The 17,943-nt window shown below is 37.5% G+C and overlaps 2 protein-coding genes across 2 annotated transcripts; one reads left to right on the top strand and one right to left on the bottom strand.

The window, feature by feature from the left end:
* Window positions 1-11,071: 11,071 nt before the first annotated feature.
* Window positions 11,072-13,476, top strand: LOC141678187 (serine acetyltransferase 5-like). The gene is made up of 3 exons (XM_074484441.1): window positions 11,072-11,221; window positions 11,694-12,091; window positions 12,708-13,476. Exons 2-3 carry the CDS (start codon window positions 11,711-11,713, stop codon window positions 13,197-13,199), a joined length of 873 nt encoding a protein of 290 aa, XP_074340542.1. The 5' UTR covers window positions 11,072-11,221; window positions 11,694-11,710; the 3' UTR covers window positions 13,200-13,476.
* Window positions 13,477-13,863: 387 nt separating this feature from the next.
* LOC141678185 (wall-associated receptor kinase-like 8) lies at window positions 13,864-17,112 on the bottom strand. The gene is made up of 4 exons (XM_074484439.1): window positions 16,350-17,112; window positions 15,970-16,223; window positions 15,640-15,825; window positions 13,864-15,307 (listed from the first exon to the last, which is right to left on the bottom strand). The coding sequence occupies exons 1-4, from the start codon at window positions 17,000-17,002 to the stop codon at window positions 14,109-14,111; spliced, it is 2,292 nt and encodes a 763-aa protein (XP_074340540.1). The 5' UTR covers window positions 17,003-17,112; the 3' UTR covers window positions 13,864-14,108.
* Window positions 17,113-17,943: the final 831 nt, after the last annotated feature.

The raw sequence follows: 17,943 nt of genomic DNA, 5'->3' as shown, positions 1-17,943 counted from the left end.
TAATATTAGATAAATGTAAAAATTTAGAAGAAAAAATGTGCGAAAATTTTACAAAATAGCATAGTATAAAAAAAGTAGCAGTAGATTCAAAAAAAATAACAGCAGCAGACATGAACATTGCAGTTGGTGATGACTAATATTGAGTCCTTCACGGAGGCCAAGTGTTACCATGTATTGTGGTACTTTGTCCAATTATTAAAGATTTACTTTCAGGCCACCTCTTTACAAAATATGATTATTAAAATGGATTTTGGACTTGCAAAATAACTAGTACTTAAGTTATTTTTTAAAATAAAAATTATTTTTTATTTAAAATCACAATACTAAAATTAAATTCACAACATAGTAAAATCAATAAAAGAAACATTTAGCAAGAGCCCGATACCGCAAACAGTGAGGGGCTCCAACTGGAACCTAAAAAGTGATTATTATTATTATTATTATTATTATTATTATTATATACTTTAAAATATATATAACTAAATTTATTCGGTCCGGTTCGGGTTGTATTCGGTTTTAAAAAATTTAAAACCAAACTGCAACTATATTATTGGTTCAGTTTTTATTCGGTTCGGTTATTAATTGGTTCGGTTTTTAATGGTGTAGTTTCATTCGATTTTTTGTGGTTTCAGTTTTGATTTCAGTTTTAGGTTCGGTTTTGCTTATTCCTAGCTTAAAGGTTTTGTCAGATTTTGTTGTGCAATACGTATCTGTACTATAACAAAACTAAGTTATATTGACAAACCTAAGACTTAGTTGTATGATAATCTAAATCTGTATTTTGTATTGTATTACTTGAGTTTGTAAAAATGTCAAAAATCAGACTGTAATATTTTTCTGTAAATAGTCTCAAGCCTACAAATAAACTCTGGAAGAAGATCAACAAGATCATGCCTCAAAGAAAAGGTGAAGAAGCTTGAAGTTGAATAAATCTGTTTTAGGAAAAATGTTCTAAGTCAAGATATCTACAAGTCACATATCAAGTCATATAGAGAAGTCATTCGAGAACTGCAGAATGACTTATCGAGAAGTCCAAATTTGCTTATAGAGAAGTCATAGAGAAATTGACAAGTCAAAAGAAAATATGAAGATTGGAGATATCGGCAAGTCAATTTTCTCATTAGAGATCTTAGAGATATTTACAAGTCAAAATGTATATAGAGATCTCTGAGATATAGACAAGTCAGTTTGCATATAGAGTACTTAGAGATATCGACAAGTCAAAATGAAGATATGAAGATTGGAGATATCGACAAGTCAATTTTCTCATTAGAGATCTCAGAGATATCGACAAGTCAAAATGCTTATAGAGATCTCAGAGATATTAACAAATCATTTCTCCATGCAAAGTTTTGGAGATATCGACAATCCAAATTCACTTATAGAGAACTCAGAGAAATCGACAAGTCAAAGAACTTATAGAGAACTAAGAGATCTCGATAAGCCATTATACTTATCGAGATGTCAGTTCTCTATACAATAAACCGGAGATCTCGATATGAACCTCAAGTACAGAATACAGACAAGTAGAATATTCAAGATTATCAATCAACAAACGATCTAATCACTTAGATTGAAAAGTCTACAAAAGCAGCTTGAAGTGCAAGATCAAAGGTCAAGATTAACTGACAAAGGAAAGTCACAGACCTACACGATTTGCAAGGATACACTAAGCAGAAATGAAAAGCTTTAAAGATAACTTAAAGTAGGGTTTAGTACATTTTATTACATGTTGTGTAAATCTGTGTTTACTAATCTATAAAGTAAACACTATTCCTTTGTTTTAGATGTAACAAAACAGATCTAGATTTTCTTGTAAGTCTCTCAAGAAAGAAGTTGAGTTTTTTACTTACAAAGAACCCAGGATTGTAACAAGACATACTTAATTTTAAGGGTCCTGTTAACCACAACTCTTAGGGCTGTGAATAAAAACTTAATTTTCAACACTTGGCACATTCTAATTTGTGCTCATATTGTATATGCAGGGCCCCCCAGTTATATTTATGGAAGTAAGAGTAAATTTTGATAGAAAAAACATATGCATTTAATGCTTAAACATAGTCATTAGGGCTGTGGTTAGCATTTCCCTAATTTTAATACAAAGTTAAGTGAGTTTTGAAAATAATGTGTTTATTGTGCATGCTTTATTTGTTCTGTTCAACACATTATGTCTACATATTTGACAACCTTGTTCACCATTCCAAATAATTGTAAAAAGGTTTAAAAATATGGGTTAAATATCAAAATAGTCACTGAAGTGAAGGCTGTATATCACTTCCTTCACTGATCTTAACATGATATCATTTTGATCACTAAAGTCATATATATATATATATATCAAATAGATAACTCAAAAAATGTGATGAAAAAGTAAATATTATTGTCTGTTAAGTTCTATACATTTTTTTTCAACACTACTATAACCAAATGAAAAGTTGTGAAATCTAGTGTTTTAGATAATATATCTAGGTTTAAAAAAATATCTAAAACACATTCACCCCCATCTGTATTGTTTTCAATATCTAACAAGTGGTATCAGAACAAAATCTGAAAGTAAACAGATCAAGATCTTGGAAGAATGAATACATAAAAGATAAGCAATATAAAGATACTAGCCTTTGATAAGCTACACACTACGGAAGAAAAAGATGATGTTGTTTCTAACGATGGCCAACCCCTTGTACATCCAGATTTTGAAAAATGGACCTTTTATTCCTATGGAAAGGATTGAAGAGTCTACAGATGGAGACATGGTCATCCCAACTTACTATGGTCCTAAAGATCCTTCTAAATACACAAAAACTGAGAAAGAAAAAGTCTCTCTTGACAACGATCTGTAATTAATTCTGATAGAGTCACTTGATAATGTCATGTACAACAATATTGTCAACTGTGACACAGCTAAACAGATCTGGGAGAAAATAGAAATTTTGTGTGAAGGTGTTGGAAATACTGATTATTATAGCAACATAGAGGCAGTTATATATCATATTAAACAAGCCAAGGCCAAGCAAGTTGAAACAAAACGTGAAGGTAAAATACATGCATGTCAGTGACTGTAAAACTAGAGGAAGGAAAGAAGTTGTACCAGTAGCCATAGCTTGAGGCAAAAACATGTACAACAAGAAAATTACAAGAACAGCTGAGTCGTCAGGCCTTATACGAAGACCTGACTGCTCTTGAAGAGATTATTGCCCCCACCTGCTGCACTGGGGATGCTTGCAACACCTCCTCCAGGATAAAACAGCTCAGAGCTTTGAATTACAGCACCTTCGAAGCTCAACCACGACTAGCTCCTCACTCGCCGGAAAACCAACTACTGACTGACTTGTGTTTGGGAGAGAGAGCAGAGAGGAAGAGGAGAAGAGAATGTAGGGTGTGGTGTGTGAAACTCAGCAGCTTAGTCCTTTATTTATACTAGAGGCTAAGTGTAACTGACCACCCCAAATTTAATATATGAATTTAAACTGCACATTTAAAATAAATCGTAACAGCTGATTTATTATAATGTAACAGCTGATATATATTAATCCACACATTAAACCATCCGTTTTATATATATATACTTTAATTTCTGAATATATATCATCAGTTACAAGTCCAGGTTCATTGTATCTGACTTAGCCCAATTATGCAATCCGACCCAGTCCAATTGAGCCCAACAGACACAACCCAGCTCAACTGATAAATAAATTCTAATTAAAATATTATATTAAATCGATACGAAATAAAATTCCCCGCCCAGGTCGCCTCGCGTACGCGAGACGCCGAGACATTCGCCCAAATCGCCCTTCGACCCGACCCGTCCCGTGACGTGCCGAGCCGAGGCGTGGCGGGGCGGGGCGGCGGCGGCGGCGCGCGCGTGGGCTCGTGAGAACACCACGCACCATAACACACCTTAGTAGTTATGCACTACCCATGTGTGTTATACTATATAAAGCCAACACCCCTTTTATTTCTTTCTATGTGGGACAAACACATTCTCAAAACAAGCTTTTCCAAGCTACTAACTTCAACTTCATTTCTCTTATGGATTTCATTAAGAAAATTCTTAAACCCATACATGAAAGTTTAAGTCCCGATATCTAGAACCAACTTCCAATCATTAGATTATGGAATTAACAACAAGAACATAATAAAATTATGAACTTAATAACTCCATTTTCTAACAATCCCCCACAAATCCATACAGAAATGCGTTTCAGGTTTCTCATCATGACTTGTTTTTCAGAGTCGGTACCCTTCCGGGTTTGAACCCTCCTAAGTTCTCTACTTCAATGGCTACCGGATTCAGATGGAATATTGCACCTTGAATCTTAATCCGTTGGGTGTTACCACTTTCCATAGACAACAACAAATCAACGGCTATGGAGCCAATCTACGGCTTTGAGACATTAATGGTCATGTCTCGATCCTGTTCGTCGAATGCTTCAAGGAATAACCCTTTCCTCTAATTGCGACCACACAATTACATTCGCTTAGCTGGGCATCTCCAGAGATATACTGCTAATATCTCGTCTAACGACTTGATCCCATTCAGAGTTGTAACACTCTTACTTTCTTAGCAGTCACAGTACCTTCTAGGTTTACAGGGGATAGACTCAGATACATGAGTATCATCTATGTAGCAAAGGTACTACCAATTCACCCTTACAGCTTGTTATTACCACATTGAATACACTTCGAGGGATCTCCTCTCATGTGTATTGGGTTCCCACTGTTGATGAATTATGATGGGTTGACAGTCCCATCCCCAACCTTGACTTAAGGACTACTGCAGGTTCCAGTCCTTTAGTCAAAGGATCAGCTATATTATTCTGAGTTCCTATGAACTCTATAGCTATAATCCTGTCAGACACTAACCCCCTTATAGACTTAAGTCTAACTTGGATGTGTCTCTTTGTTTTAGCATTATGCTTTTTACTGCTAATCTTGTCAATAGTTGTTCGACTATCACAATGAATAGCAATCGCAGGAAGCGGTCTGCTTACTACAGGTAACGTGGACATAAGCCCATGTAGCCATTCAGCCTCCGTCCCAGTGGCATCAAGTGCACACAGCTCAGCCTCAAATGTCGACCGAGTCACAATAGTCTGTCTAGTCGACTTCCAGGATACTGCTCCACCCGCAAGGGTAAACACATATCCAGTCACTCCATTGGAACCAGACTTCTTAGCTATCCAACTTGCATCACTGTACCCTTCAAGTACACCAGGAAACCTCCTGTAGTGTAAACTAAGGTACATTGTGCCTTTCAGATATCTAAGTACTCTATCAAGAGCATCCCAATGAGTTCTGTTTGGACAGCTTGTATATCTAGCCAACTTAGACACAGAATATGAGATATCTGGTCTAGTACAGTTAGCAAGATACTGCAAGCTCCCAATAATCTGAGAATACCTTAACTGAGACACAGGAACTCTAGAAGTATTCTTGACAAGGGCAACTTTAGAATCATAGGGTGTACTAGCGATTCTACACTGTGAATAACCATATTTCTCAAGTATAGATTTCTCTATATAATGAGATTGAGTCAAGGTTATTCCTTCAGTTGACTGAATCAATTTGATTCCAAGAATCACACTAGCCTCCCCCATATCCTTCATTTCAAAGTGCCTTTTTAAGAATGCTTTTGTCTCGTTAATAATCTCAATATTGGTTCCAAACAATAATATGTCATCCACATATAGGCATAAGATGACATACTCACTACCTTTAACTTTGGTGTAGACACACTTATCATTTTCATTAACTACATAACTGAATGGCAATACAGTATCATCAAACTTTTTATGCCAATCCCTGGGAGCTTGTTTCAAGCCATAGATGGACTTGATTAACTTACATACTTTCCTTTCATTGCCAGATGCAACAAATCCCTCAGGCTGATCCATATAAATCTCTTCTTCAAGTTCACCATGAAGAAAAGCCGTCTTTACATCCATCTGATGGATGATAAGACTATGGACCGAAGCCAATGCTATAAGCATACGATTGTTACCATCCTAGCAACCGGAGAGTATGTGTCAAAGTAATCAATTCCTTCTTTTTGCTTAAACCCTTTTGCCACCAGTCTAGCTTTGTACTTATCTATTGAGCCGTCAGGGTTCAACTTCCTCTTGAAGACCCACTTGCACCCAATAGTAGAGCACCCAGGAGGGAGATCAACCAACTCCCATGTTCCATTAGAAACAATAGAGTCAATTTCACTCTTTACAGCACCCTTCCAATGCCTAGACTCCGAAGAGTCCATAGCCTGTCGGAAAGTTAAAGGTTCGTCCTCGACATTGTAAGTGATAAAACCACTTCCAAAATCCTTAACTACCTTTGCACGCTTACTTCTCCTTGGTTCCTCTACTTCATTAGGAGTAGAGCTACTACCAGGTTCCGCCCCCACATTTGTCATCTTTTCCACATGATCGGGAATAGAACTTGATGTGTGAGTGGGATCCTTATCATAGGTCTCTTGAGGTATACCAGTCTTCATAGGGTAGACATCCTCAAAGAATGTAGCATCACGAAATTCAACTATCGTGTTAGCCACTATACCATCTATGTCAGATTTTATTACTAAAAATCTCATAGTTGTAGTGGTCTCAAGATAGCCCAGAAAGATACAATCAACAGTCTTTGGACCTAGTTTCTTTCTCTTGTGTTCAGGGACAAGCACCTTAGCAAGGCACCCCCACACACGAAGATACTTAAGACTAGTCATCCTGCCTTTCCATAACTCTAAAGGTGTCTTATCCATGTGTTTCAGAGGAACTCTATTCAAAATATGGCAAGCCGTATTTAGAGCCTCTCCCCACATGTATTTAGGCAACCCAGAGTTAATAAGCATACTATTAATCATATCTTTAAATGTTCTGTTCTTTCGCTCAGCGACCCCATTAGACTCAGGTGTGTATGGTGGAGTAACTTCATGAACTATACCATTGTTTTCACAAAATTCATTAAAGGAGTTACTTGTATACTCACCACCTCTGTCAGATCTCAAACGTTTAAGTACCTTACTAGTTTGTTTTTCTACTTCAGTTTTATATATAATGAATTTACTAAGTGCTTCATCCTTATGTTTAAGTAAATAAACATAACAATATCTACTACTATCATCTATAAAGGTAATGAAGTATCTAAACTGGTCCTTAGTTAACACACCACCAAATTCACAAATATCAGTGTGTACTAAATCTAACAAGTCTGAATCCCTAACAATGTTATGAAAAGGTTTCCTTATATGTTTAGCTGACACACATACTTGACATTTAGAATTCTTTTCTATGGTATGTTTTGGAATCAACTCTAAGTTCATCATATTCTTAAGAGCACCAAAGTTTAAGTGACCTAGTCTAGCATGCCATAAACTTGAGGATTCAACACAATTCACAGAAGGAAGAATAACATTATTTAATGTACCCAAAACGGGTTCAGCATTAATTACAAATAAACCATTTGACAAGTAACCCTTGCCAAAAAATGTACCAGTGTGAATAAGAACTACTTTATTACATTTGAAGGAAATTTCAAAGCCATTGGAAACTAAACAGCTTCCACTTATTATATTTCTACGCATGTCGGGAACATAATGCACTCTAGTTAGGGATAGAATACGTCCAGAAGGGAACTTCAGGTCTACGTTTCCTATTCCATGTACTTGAGCAGCACTAGCATTCCCCATCGTCACTGTCAAGCTATGACTCTGTTGATAAGATACAAATAGACTAATATCAGCACAAATATGCACATTAGCTCCAGTATCTATCAACCATTCATTTGACAGATAGGTAGAAAATAATACAGGGTTGTAGGAAACATACCGGTCTGCGTTGGTTTCAGAAGCCGTGGCCTCACCAACAACCATGTTCACTACGGGCCCACTTGTAGTTGCAAGCACAGCATTCGCTTGTGCTACCACCTCAGCCTTCTTCGCCTTCTTTGTAGGGCAGTCCTTACTCCAGTGCCCAACCTGCCCACAAGACCAACACGGTTTGTTTGCCTTGGGTTTCTTGGCCTTGTCCTTGTCACTCTTAGGTTTATTAGCGCTAACTTTCTTAGCCACACCCTTCCTTTTCTGTCCTACAGTTGCTACATTTACCTTCGAGCTCCCGGCCTCAGTTGGCATCACATGTCCTTGTTTGGACTTGTGTTGTTCTTGAACCGAGATGTCCAGCATAAGGTTGGTCCAGGTGATCTCTCCTTTCTGTCTTTTCAGGGATAGAGAGAACTCCTCCCAAGACTTCGGAAGCTTTTCAATCACACTCATAACCTTGAACTTTTCAGGGAGGTCCATTCCGGACTCCTTCAAAGCATGCACTATCATCTCGAATTCATGCACTTGCTCAGTCATGGACTTGTTGTCCACCAGCTTGAATTCAAGGAACTTAGCCACAGAATACTTCTCAAGACCCTGAGAGTCAGTATTATGTGTCTGGTCCAGCTTCTCCCATAAGAGTTTTGCAGAGTAGGCATCAGAAGAATACACATCAAACAATGTGTTAGTGAGAGCAGCCAGAATGGCCGCCCTGGCCACACCATCCTTCTCAGCCCACTTCGCAAAACCCTTAACAGTTTCAGCCTTCTCTTGATCCACCACTGGTTTCTCATACTCCACAACAGGCCATAGACCCTTTACAGTCAACCACAATTTCATTCTTTTCTGCCAGCGAGAAAAGCCTACACCACCATTGAACTTCTCTGGCAAGCCAGTTAATTCAACGGCTTGTGGAAAACTGTAAGTGGTCCAATCAATGGCCACAACAGATGCACCAGAACCACTACCACCACCAACAACGGGAACCTCAGTTTCGCTCGACATTATGCTAAATATTATATAACAAATAATCTCTTCAAGAATGTTGGAAATACTGATTATTATAGCAACATAGAGGCAGTTATATATCATATTAAACAAGCCAAGGCCAAGCAAGTTGAAACAAAACGTGAAGGTAAAATACATGCATGTCAGTGACTGTAAAACTAGAGGAAGGAAAGAAGTTGTACCAGTAGCCATAGCTTGAGGCAAAAACATGTACAACAAGAAAATTACAAGAACAGCTGAGTCGTCAGGCCTTATACGAAGACCTGACTGCTCTTGAAGAGATTATTGCCCCCACCTGCTGCACTGGGGATGCTTGCAACACCTCCTCCAGGATAAAACAGCTCAGAGCTTTGAATTACAGCACCTTCGAAGCTCAACCACGACTAGCTCCTCACTCGCCGGAAAACCAACTACTGACTGACTTGTGTTTGGGAGAGAGAGCAGAGAGGAAGAGGAGAAGAGAATGTAGGGTGTGGTGTGTGAAACTCAGCAGCTTAGTCCTTTATTTATACTAGAGGCTAAGTGTAACTGACCACCCCAAATTTAATATATGAATTTAAACTGCACATTTAAAATAAATCGTAACAGCTGATTTATTATAATGTAACAGCTGATATATATTAATCCACACATTAAACCATCCGTTTTATATATATATACTTTAATTTCTGAATATATATCATCAGTTACAAGTCCAGGTTCATTGTATCTGACTTAGCCCAATTATGCAATCCGACCCAGTCCAATTGAGCCCAACAGACACAACCCAGCTCAACTGATAAATAAATTCTAATTAAAATATTATATTAAATCGATACGAAATAAAATTCCCCGCCCAGGTCGCCTCGCGTACGCGAGACGCCGAGACATTCGCCCAAATCGCCCTTCGACCCGTGACGTGCCGAGCCGAGGCGTGGCGGGGCGGGGCGGCGGCGCGCGCGTGGGCTCGTGAGAACACCACGCACCATAACACACCTTAGTAGTTATGCACTACCCATGTGTGTTATACTATATAAAGCCAACACCCCTTTTATTTCTTTCTATGTGGGACAAACACATTCTCAAAACAAGCTTTTCCAAGCTACTAACTTCAACTTCATTTCTCTTATGGATTTCATTAAGAAAATTCTTAAACCCATACATGAAAGTTTAAGTCCCGATATCTAGAACCAACTTCCAATCATTAGATTATGGAATTAACAACAAGAACATAATAAAATTATGAACTTAATAACTCCATTTTCTAACAGAAGGTACATAGGAAGTTAAATCCAACCAAAGGAGAATACCGGTGTCTCAGTATGAGGGTTTCATGGCTAAACAAAAGGAGAGTATAACTGATGTTTTTGAAAGATTCAATAAGCTGATAAATGACTTGCAGCTTCATGACAAGTACTATGAAGCTGAGGAGATTAACTTGAAATTTTTGCTCACCTTTTCAGACCATCTTGAACAGAAAATTTCAGCTATAAGAGAAGGGAGAGACTTGAGCAGAATGACATTTGAGGTTTTATATGGCATTTTAAAGACCTATGAACCGGAAATGATTCAAAGAAAATCTTTAAGAGCTGGTCAAAGACACATTATTGATGGTTCAAGTGCAGTAGTTGTTAATGATTGTAATTCATTTGATGATGAGCAAGAAATCCAAACCCCAACTGTTTCAAGTGTTGAGCAAAAAAACAAGGAGCCACATTAGCAAGTCATTTTGGAACTTGAAGAAGATGAGTTCTATACCTTGGATGAACTGGATGAATTGGATCAATCCATGGTATTAGAGTAAAGAAGCCAAAGTTCTTCAAGAACAAATGACATACATTCAACCAGGACAACAGCTGAAAAAGAAAAGTTCAGTACAACTGTGGTGGAAAAAGTGGCTACAAAACTGGATCTGTTGACGGATAAAAAATAAGATGCTTCAATTATGATTTGGGCCACTTTGTCACAAAATATAGATATTAAAATTTAGGGCCATGTGATAGTCAATATAAATCAATATGTTATTATTAAATATTAACTAATTTTGAATTTCAATTTTTTTAAATCATCTTTTAAATTAATTTTCACATTTTAACCGAGCTGACCTATTTTGACTCGAATTAACCCATTTTTGACCGAATCAACCAATCTTTAACCAATTTTTTTAAAAAACACACTTTGACTTAATTTCCGATTAATCGAGACGGGAGCATCCAAACCCCAATTAATAGGTTAATCGCCGATTTTTAGAACACTTTTAGTTGAAAAGTCCGCAGTTGAGTAAATAAGAAACGTGCGGCTAAAATCTCAGCTTCGTTTAATCTACCTGTATGATGTATGTACCAAACTTCATCTACTCTAAACTCTCCTCCTCTTATGGCTGAACGCAACAAATCTCAGCTTCGTTTAATCTCTCTTCTCAAGGTACATACTCACAAACACTAATGTGTTCTTACTTCTTACATCTTTTTCTCTCACATGACTGTAATAAGTAATAACATTTTTCTAATTAGTTTTGTTTAATTGATTCTTGAAATTTTTCAATTTGTTTTTAACTGTAAGATTGTGTTTGATATACTTAAAGAAAAAAAAGCATTGCTGTATAACCTCTTTTATTAATAGTTCTGGGACCGGGGAATTTTTAATTTCGTGATCTCGGAGAAATTTATTATTTATCGAGATCGAAAATGAGTAATGTTAGAGGTAGCGAATTGGTTGGTCCTAACATAACATAATGCCGCGTCTGTAATGTTAGGACCAAAAAGTAGTAATCAATAACTGGATGTTGTACACAATCCAATTAAGGCATCTATATAACAGCTTAGAGGTTTTGTCAGATTTGGTTATGTTTAGATATTTGAATGAAGAACAAAAATTAAAATTAATGTTTTTGTAGGAGTGTTAGTATTCACAATGCCAGCTGGGGAATATTTGTACACTACGCCACAACCAACTGCAGGTTCTAATGAGGAAGAAGCCTGGCTGTGGGCACAGATTAAGGCTGAGGCGCGGCGAGATGCAGAGTCTGAGCCTGCGTTAGCTAGTTACTTATACTCAACTATACTTTCTCATTCTTCTCTTGAGAGATCACTTTCGTTTCACCTTGGTAACAAGCTTTGTTCGTCCACGCTCTTGTCGACATTGCTCTATGACATGTTCCTCAACACTTTCTCCAATGATGCTGCTCTTCGGTCTGCCACTGTTGCTGATTTGCGTGCTGCAAGGTTCCGTGATCCTGCTTGTGTCTCGTTTGCCCACTGCCTGCTTAATTACAAAGGCTTCCTCGCCTGTCAGGTCAGGACTTATAACTAGACTTGTACATTACTTCGTTCATTTTTTTTGTAGTGTTCATTACTGTGTATTTTGAAAATTGATCAGTGTCTTGTTCTTGTAAAGCAATATTGACTTATCCTGGTTTAATTCGTTTAAGGCACATTTTATAGTAGTTTCATCGTCTCTTCACATTAAATCCCATTAAACCAATCCCTTCTTGACATATATGCCACATTCAAATAGAGTTGTTCTTACAAATAACTGTCATTTATCTCATAGTGAATTTGTCCTTCACTCTAGATATATCATGATATTAACAAATTGGAGGTTTGTCTCCTTACACTAGAGAAAGTGGCAGGGTTGGGTAGTTGGGTAACCCGTAGCCCAGACAGAGAATTTAAAGTTTCATCCAGTCATCTTGAAAAGCAGAACTAAGCAATTCGAAATCACTATAAAATTATACAATAGAATACCAAAGGAGAGTTAAATAAGCTACGCACAATAAGCAATAACTATAGTTCCTTGCTTACTGGTATGATTAGTGACAAGTGATAATCATAAGACTGTCCACGTGTCTGCCGAGAGCAAGCTAAACCTCTTCAAATATCGTTTGACTAACAAGATATATTTTAATTAGGCCCACCGAGTAGCTCACAAGCTTTGGACTCAGTGTCGTCAACCGCTGGCCCTAGCACTTCAATCTCGAATCTCTGATGTCTTTGCTGTTGACATACACCCAGCTGCCAGAATTGGAAAAGGCATACTGTTTGATCATGCTACTGGAGTGGTTGTTGGGGAGACTGCTGTCATTGGTAACAATGTATCTATCCTTCACCACGTGACACTAGGCGGGACTGGCAAGGCTGGAGGTGATCGGCACCCGAAGATTGGCGATGGGGTGCTGATTGGTGCTGGTGCAACTATACTGGGGAACGTGAACATTGGAGAGGGAGCAAAGATTGGTGCCGGCTCAGTAGTACTCATTGATGTCCCTCCACGAACAACAGCTGTGGGAAATCCAGCAAGGCTGGTTGGAGGGAAGGATACGCCTTCAAAGCATGAGGACGTGCCAGGGGAATCTATGGACCACACTTCTTTCATATCCGAGTGGTCTGATTATATTATTTGATTGTGAAATCATGGGTACCACATGTCAGCCCCTCTAGATTGTACGATGTTAAAGTTAGCTGGAAGAGTCTTGGTATAATGCTATATGGGCAGTTTATGTGCTCCATTTGCTGGCGGGAGTAGATAGTGTTTCCCACACTTCAATATGTTGAGATGCTTGTAGTTTAGTAAATATATTGACAAAACTGTTTATGTTAGTGCTGCTTCTACCCCAAAATAACTATGTATGTGAAATAATTCTGAGGAACACCGGGGAAGTGGGGAAATTGGCTACTGTTACCTGGTTATTGCTGGATATTCTTTCTATCTTATTTATCAATATTTTTGATAGATAAGTGTTACTTCTATGTACGACAGTCTGTGACGATGTTGGATAGAGACAGCCATACATTACACATCTCTGGCTAGATGCAAGGGTAGTTGACACTTGAAGTCGGCGGTGCAGGCAGTGGCGATAGAATGGGAAAGAAAGAAGAAGAGAGAAATTTAGAAATGTGGAAGAGGATTGTATACTTGAAAACTTAAAAAAGTTGGAAACAAGAAGAAAGTAGCATAAGAGGCTCTGCATCAACAGAGAGATAGTAGATAGATATATGAGCTGATATTAGGATTAGAACTCGGTTCACATTAAACAATTTTGAAAATTACATATAGCTTTCACCTTTTTTTGTCTAAGCAGGCTCAATTCCAATTTCTTTGAAAAGACGACGGTGAGTCTTATACATTATACAATTTGGACCGACCACCCTAAGCAGAATTGACGCACCACTCTGAAAACAAACAGTATTAAAATACCTTGCTGAAACTACCAAATTGTTGCAATACATAAAATTTCCCTTTCCAGCTTCCTCTTCACCGTTGTCCTAGACTTCACAACCAATTCATACATCAACAAAAGATCACGGGATTACTAGTTATTCATAAGGGGTTGTTTGTCAACACTGAGACTGTGATATACAGTGGAATTTATAGAAGATGATGTAAAGTCCGACTCCCAGGAGGCATTTAGTTCATGTTTTCCAAATTCCGCCTCTTCGTAGTTTGGTTGAGCAGTGGGTGATTCTTGTGTATATCTAATACTCTCTAGCTCTGCTACAACTTGTCGCATAGTTGGCCTTTTCCTACCGTTCAAGTTCAAGCACCTATATGCAATGTCAGCAAATGCTATCATCTCTTCCCTTTTTCCCTCGTTAATGATCCGTGAATCAATAATATCTAATAAACGATTTTCTTCCATTGCCAATAAAAAAAATGTTGCTAAACCTCGTGCTTCATCATCAAGTCTAGCAGCCAAGATTGGTTTCTGTCCAGTCAAAAGCTCAACAAGAACTACCCCAAAGCTATAAACATCACTTTTGTCAGTAAATTGGCTCGACTGAAAGTATTCAGGATCGAAGTACCCGAATGTACCTTGCACTCTTGTAGTCGTCTGGTGAGTTTGTTCAATAGAAAATGATCTTGAAGTTCCAAAGTCTGCCACCTTTGCTCTGTACTTATCATCCAGAAGTATATTTGTTGACTTAATATCTCGATGATAGATTGGAATCGATGCAGCAGAGTGTAAATAGTAGAGAGCTCCTGCAACTTCTGTGGCAACACGTAAGCGGACATCCCATGTAAGCGGAAAGAATTCATTCTCCTCATGGATATACTGCATAAGTGTTCCATTCGGGATAAACTCATAAACCAGCAAAGGGATCTCTGTCTGCAAACAGCATCCATGTAGCTTTACTACATTTCTGTGGTTTATTTGTGATAAAATGACAACCTCATTAATAAAATGTTGGAGTTTGCTTTCATCTTCTATCTTGGATTTTTTCACTGCTACTATTCTTCCATCTGTCAACATTCCTTTATATACAGTACCTTGTCCTCCTTGTCCCACGATGCGATCTACGTTATAGCGATCAGTTGCCTTCTCCAGCTCCTTTGAAGTAAACAATTTGATTGTCTCCACGTTACCTTGGCTAGAAGATACCTGTTGACGTAATAACATACCGCCATTTCTTTTAAAGAATTTCTCCTCGAGTTTACGTATATTTCTTCGTCTTATTACTTTGTACAACCACCATATAGCAGCCAACAGCACCCCTAGACCAGCACAAGTGGCTACAGTACCGATCAAGAGTTTAGCAAAGAAGAATTTCGCATAAAAAGGTAGATAACTAATGTGAGTACAGCAATTTGGCTAGACCCCATATATGCATAAAATCATCCATATATGCATTTCGAATGAGAAAACATTTGAATAACTAGATCTATACACATTCATACATATATTTGTATATATGTATTTTATTTTTAGCACAATATAGTCATATATATACTAGTTCTATCTTGTGATTTTGTCTTTTATTTAATGTGAACTCGACTATAAACGTGCACAGCTAAAGTTATGTCGATGTGTAATTTTATACAGTCTTTCTACCATATACTGGTACCTATTATTACTATAATTGCAGCTTTCTTGACCCTGCGATCAACCTCTTCCACGCAATAAAAATTGTCAACAAGCTGCCACCCATCTTTGCACGAGCAAATGTAGTTTCCTGGTGCATTGGTACAAGAATGCTGGCATCTGTTTCTTTTGAGGGAGCTTCCTGGTTTGAATGTACACTCATCGATATCTGACATATAAAAAATCTTATCAGATGCACATCCGCAAGTTACTAGAGTGAATTACATCCTTGCAGAAGAAGAATAAACTGAAGGATGCTAATTAATAACTGAAAAGGGTTCATGCACAACTTAATTAAGTAGTAGAAACTCACCTTGACATCCATCCGGCAAATAAGGATTTCCTTCGTATCCTTCTCTACATGAACACAAGCTTTGATTTGTACATAAAGTGTTTTTTCCACACAAGGTGCTCCTCTTCTTAATAAAGGTTTCATTTCCTACAAAGGATTGACAGTCCGGGCCGTATGTTCTCCAATTCAACACCGCAGGAACTGATTCCCTAGTTTGCAGACTGTAGATATCTTTCAAGTTTTTAAACCAGCTCTGCTCAACAACGAATGCATACCTGTACTTTTTCAATTAATTACACAAAATAACAAATGAGATTATCATTTTGGAACTGGTTTCGGATTTTTCTTGTTTTTGTCAATATTGAGCATAGTAGTGGAACTGGCACTGACTGGCTACATACCTCTGGCTGCATGATGATAAGGTCTGGTTGACGAAAAATCCTGGCTCCACAAGCGTCAAAGATGGCGGAAATTGTGTTTGGCAGCAATTTGTCCCAAAACAACTGTTGTCTTTCTTTTTTAGTAATGGATCGCACCTTGATATGCACCCTCCAAGTCCCAATAGGCTGGTATTCAAATCGTATAACGTCGAGGAAAACAATAAAGCAAGATTGCCGCAGCCCATGGCAGTGAATCGATTTTCAGTGTCTGAGAATGTAAATGGCCAATCTAAAGTAACAGCTGGAAGATAAGAAGATGAATTGGTACAATTTGTGGTGGATATTGGATAGTTAATGTGAATCGTTCCTTCTTCTAATGATATATTCAGCACCTCCAGACCTTTTTTAGGGCCGTCGAAGCTGGTGAAGTAGAAGAGGGCGCTGGAGAAGGCTTTAGCTGGTTTAGAAGAAGTGTCGCAATATATTTCCATCGACGGGAAAGCTGAACAGTTTGGTCCGATTCCGAACGGGTAAGGAACCACCAGGCTGCCACATCTTTGTTGACATGTGAGCTTTGCAACAGACTTGTTAGTAGTATTTTGTGCAAATGCTGGTTTTATGAACTGTAACATGACTACCATCATCATCATTTGTATCAACAACTTTATACCCATCTCAACTATTGTGTTTTTCACAACTCTGACTGTATATAATGAAATTATGCTTGCATGAAATTATGCGGATTCATATATAGGCCTTAAGTATTTATTTTCCCCTTGTTATGTATGGATTTTCTACGTCATAAATCATTTCAGGGTTTAATACTCATAGACTATTACATGTTAAAACACATTACACATATTTATTTACATGTTAAGTTTTTTCTTGTGAGGTTTAATAAATTTTGTGGTAAAATTTTATTGACTTTTTTTTTTTATTATTAATATGATAGACCCTCCTTACTACACAAAAATTCACACCGATTATAAGGATCCGATTCATGAAAAGTATATAAATTTAGTGATTAGAGTGTGCATGAGAACACATACTCAACAAACCCACTTGTGTTAATGTATACAATTTTGAATGCATAATGGGATAATTGATGGATGAAAATATGTGGTCATGCAATTATCATTTATCAATTTTTTGTAAGTTGTCATCTAAGTTTTGGTTTATTGAATGTGGACATGCAATTATCATATATCATTGTTACGTAGGTTGTCATTTGAGTTTTGATTTACCACTTTTACGTAGGTTATCATTTAAGTTTTGATTTACGAGAGTTCATGACTTTTCTTTTTAGCATGAGAAGACTTAAACAAGTTTATGAAGCAACCTTCCTCCCCTTATATGAGAACTTCATCTATGAAAATATCTCAGATTAAAATGCTTTATCTCAGATAGAGTAGATTTGGACATTTCTTTGAGGAATAAAGAATATCCCCCAACAAAAATGATCTTTAACCAATTTTAACCAATTTCTTTGAGTAGATTAAAATTTAAGCTTATTAAGTTCAGTTTCATTTTGATTTTTGTGATTCAAGTGCCCAGCACTTTCATCTTTCACACTCGGTCCTTATCGTCTATCCATTAGTCTTTTCTTACTTTTCCT

The sequence above is a fragment of the Apium graveolens genome, chromosome 8 (genome assembly GCF_009905375.1).
Source record: "Apium graveolens cultivar Ventura chromosome 8, ASM990537v1, whole genome shotgun sequence".
Lineage (NCBI taxonomy): Eukaryota > Viridiplantae > Streptophyta > Magnoliopsida > Apiales > Apiaceae > Apium > Apium graveolens.
This window is presented reverse-complemented; position numbering and strand designations above follow the sequence as displayed.

Excerpts from the sequence above, each read along its gene's own strand:
- LOC141678187 (XM_074484441.1), top strand. The coding sequence starts at position 11,711 with ATGCCAGCTGGGGAATATTTGTACACTACGCCACAACCAACTGCAGGT. Across the intron at positions 12,092-12,707 it reads AAGGCTTCCTCGCCTGTCAG|GCCCACCGAGTAGCTCACAA; the intron begins GTCAGGACTTAT and ends TATTTTAATTAG.
- LOC141678185 (XM_074484439.1), bottom strand. The coding sequence starts at position 17,002 with ATGGGTATAAAGTTGTTGATACAAATGATGATGATGGTAGTCATGTTA. Across the intron at positions 16,224-16,349 it reads TTATCATCATGCAGCCAGAG|GTATGCATTCGTTGTTGAGC; the intron begins GTATGTAGCCAG and ends GAAAAAGTACAG. Across the intron at positions 15,826-15,969 it reads TTTGCCGGATGGATGTCAAG|ATATCGATGAGTGTACATTC; the intron begins GTGAGTTTCTAC and ends TTTATATGTCAG.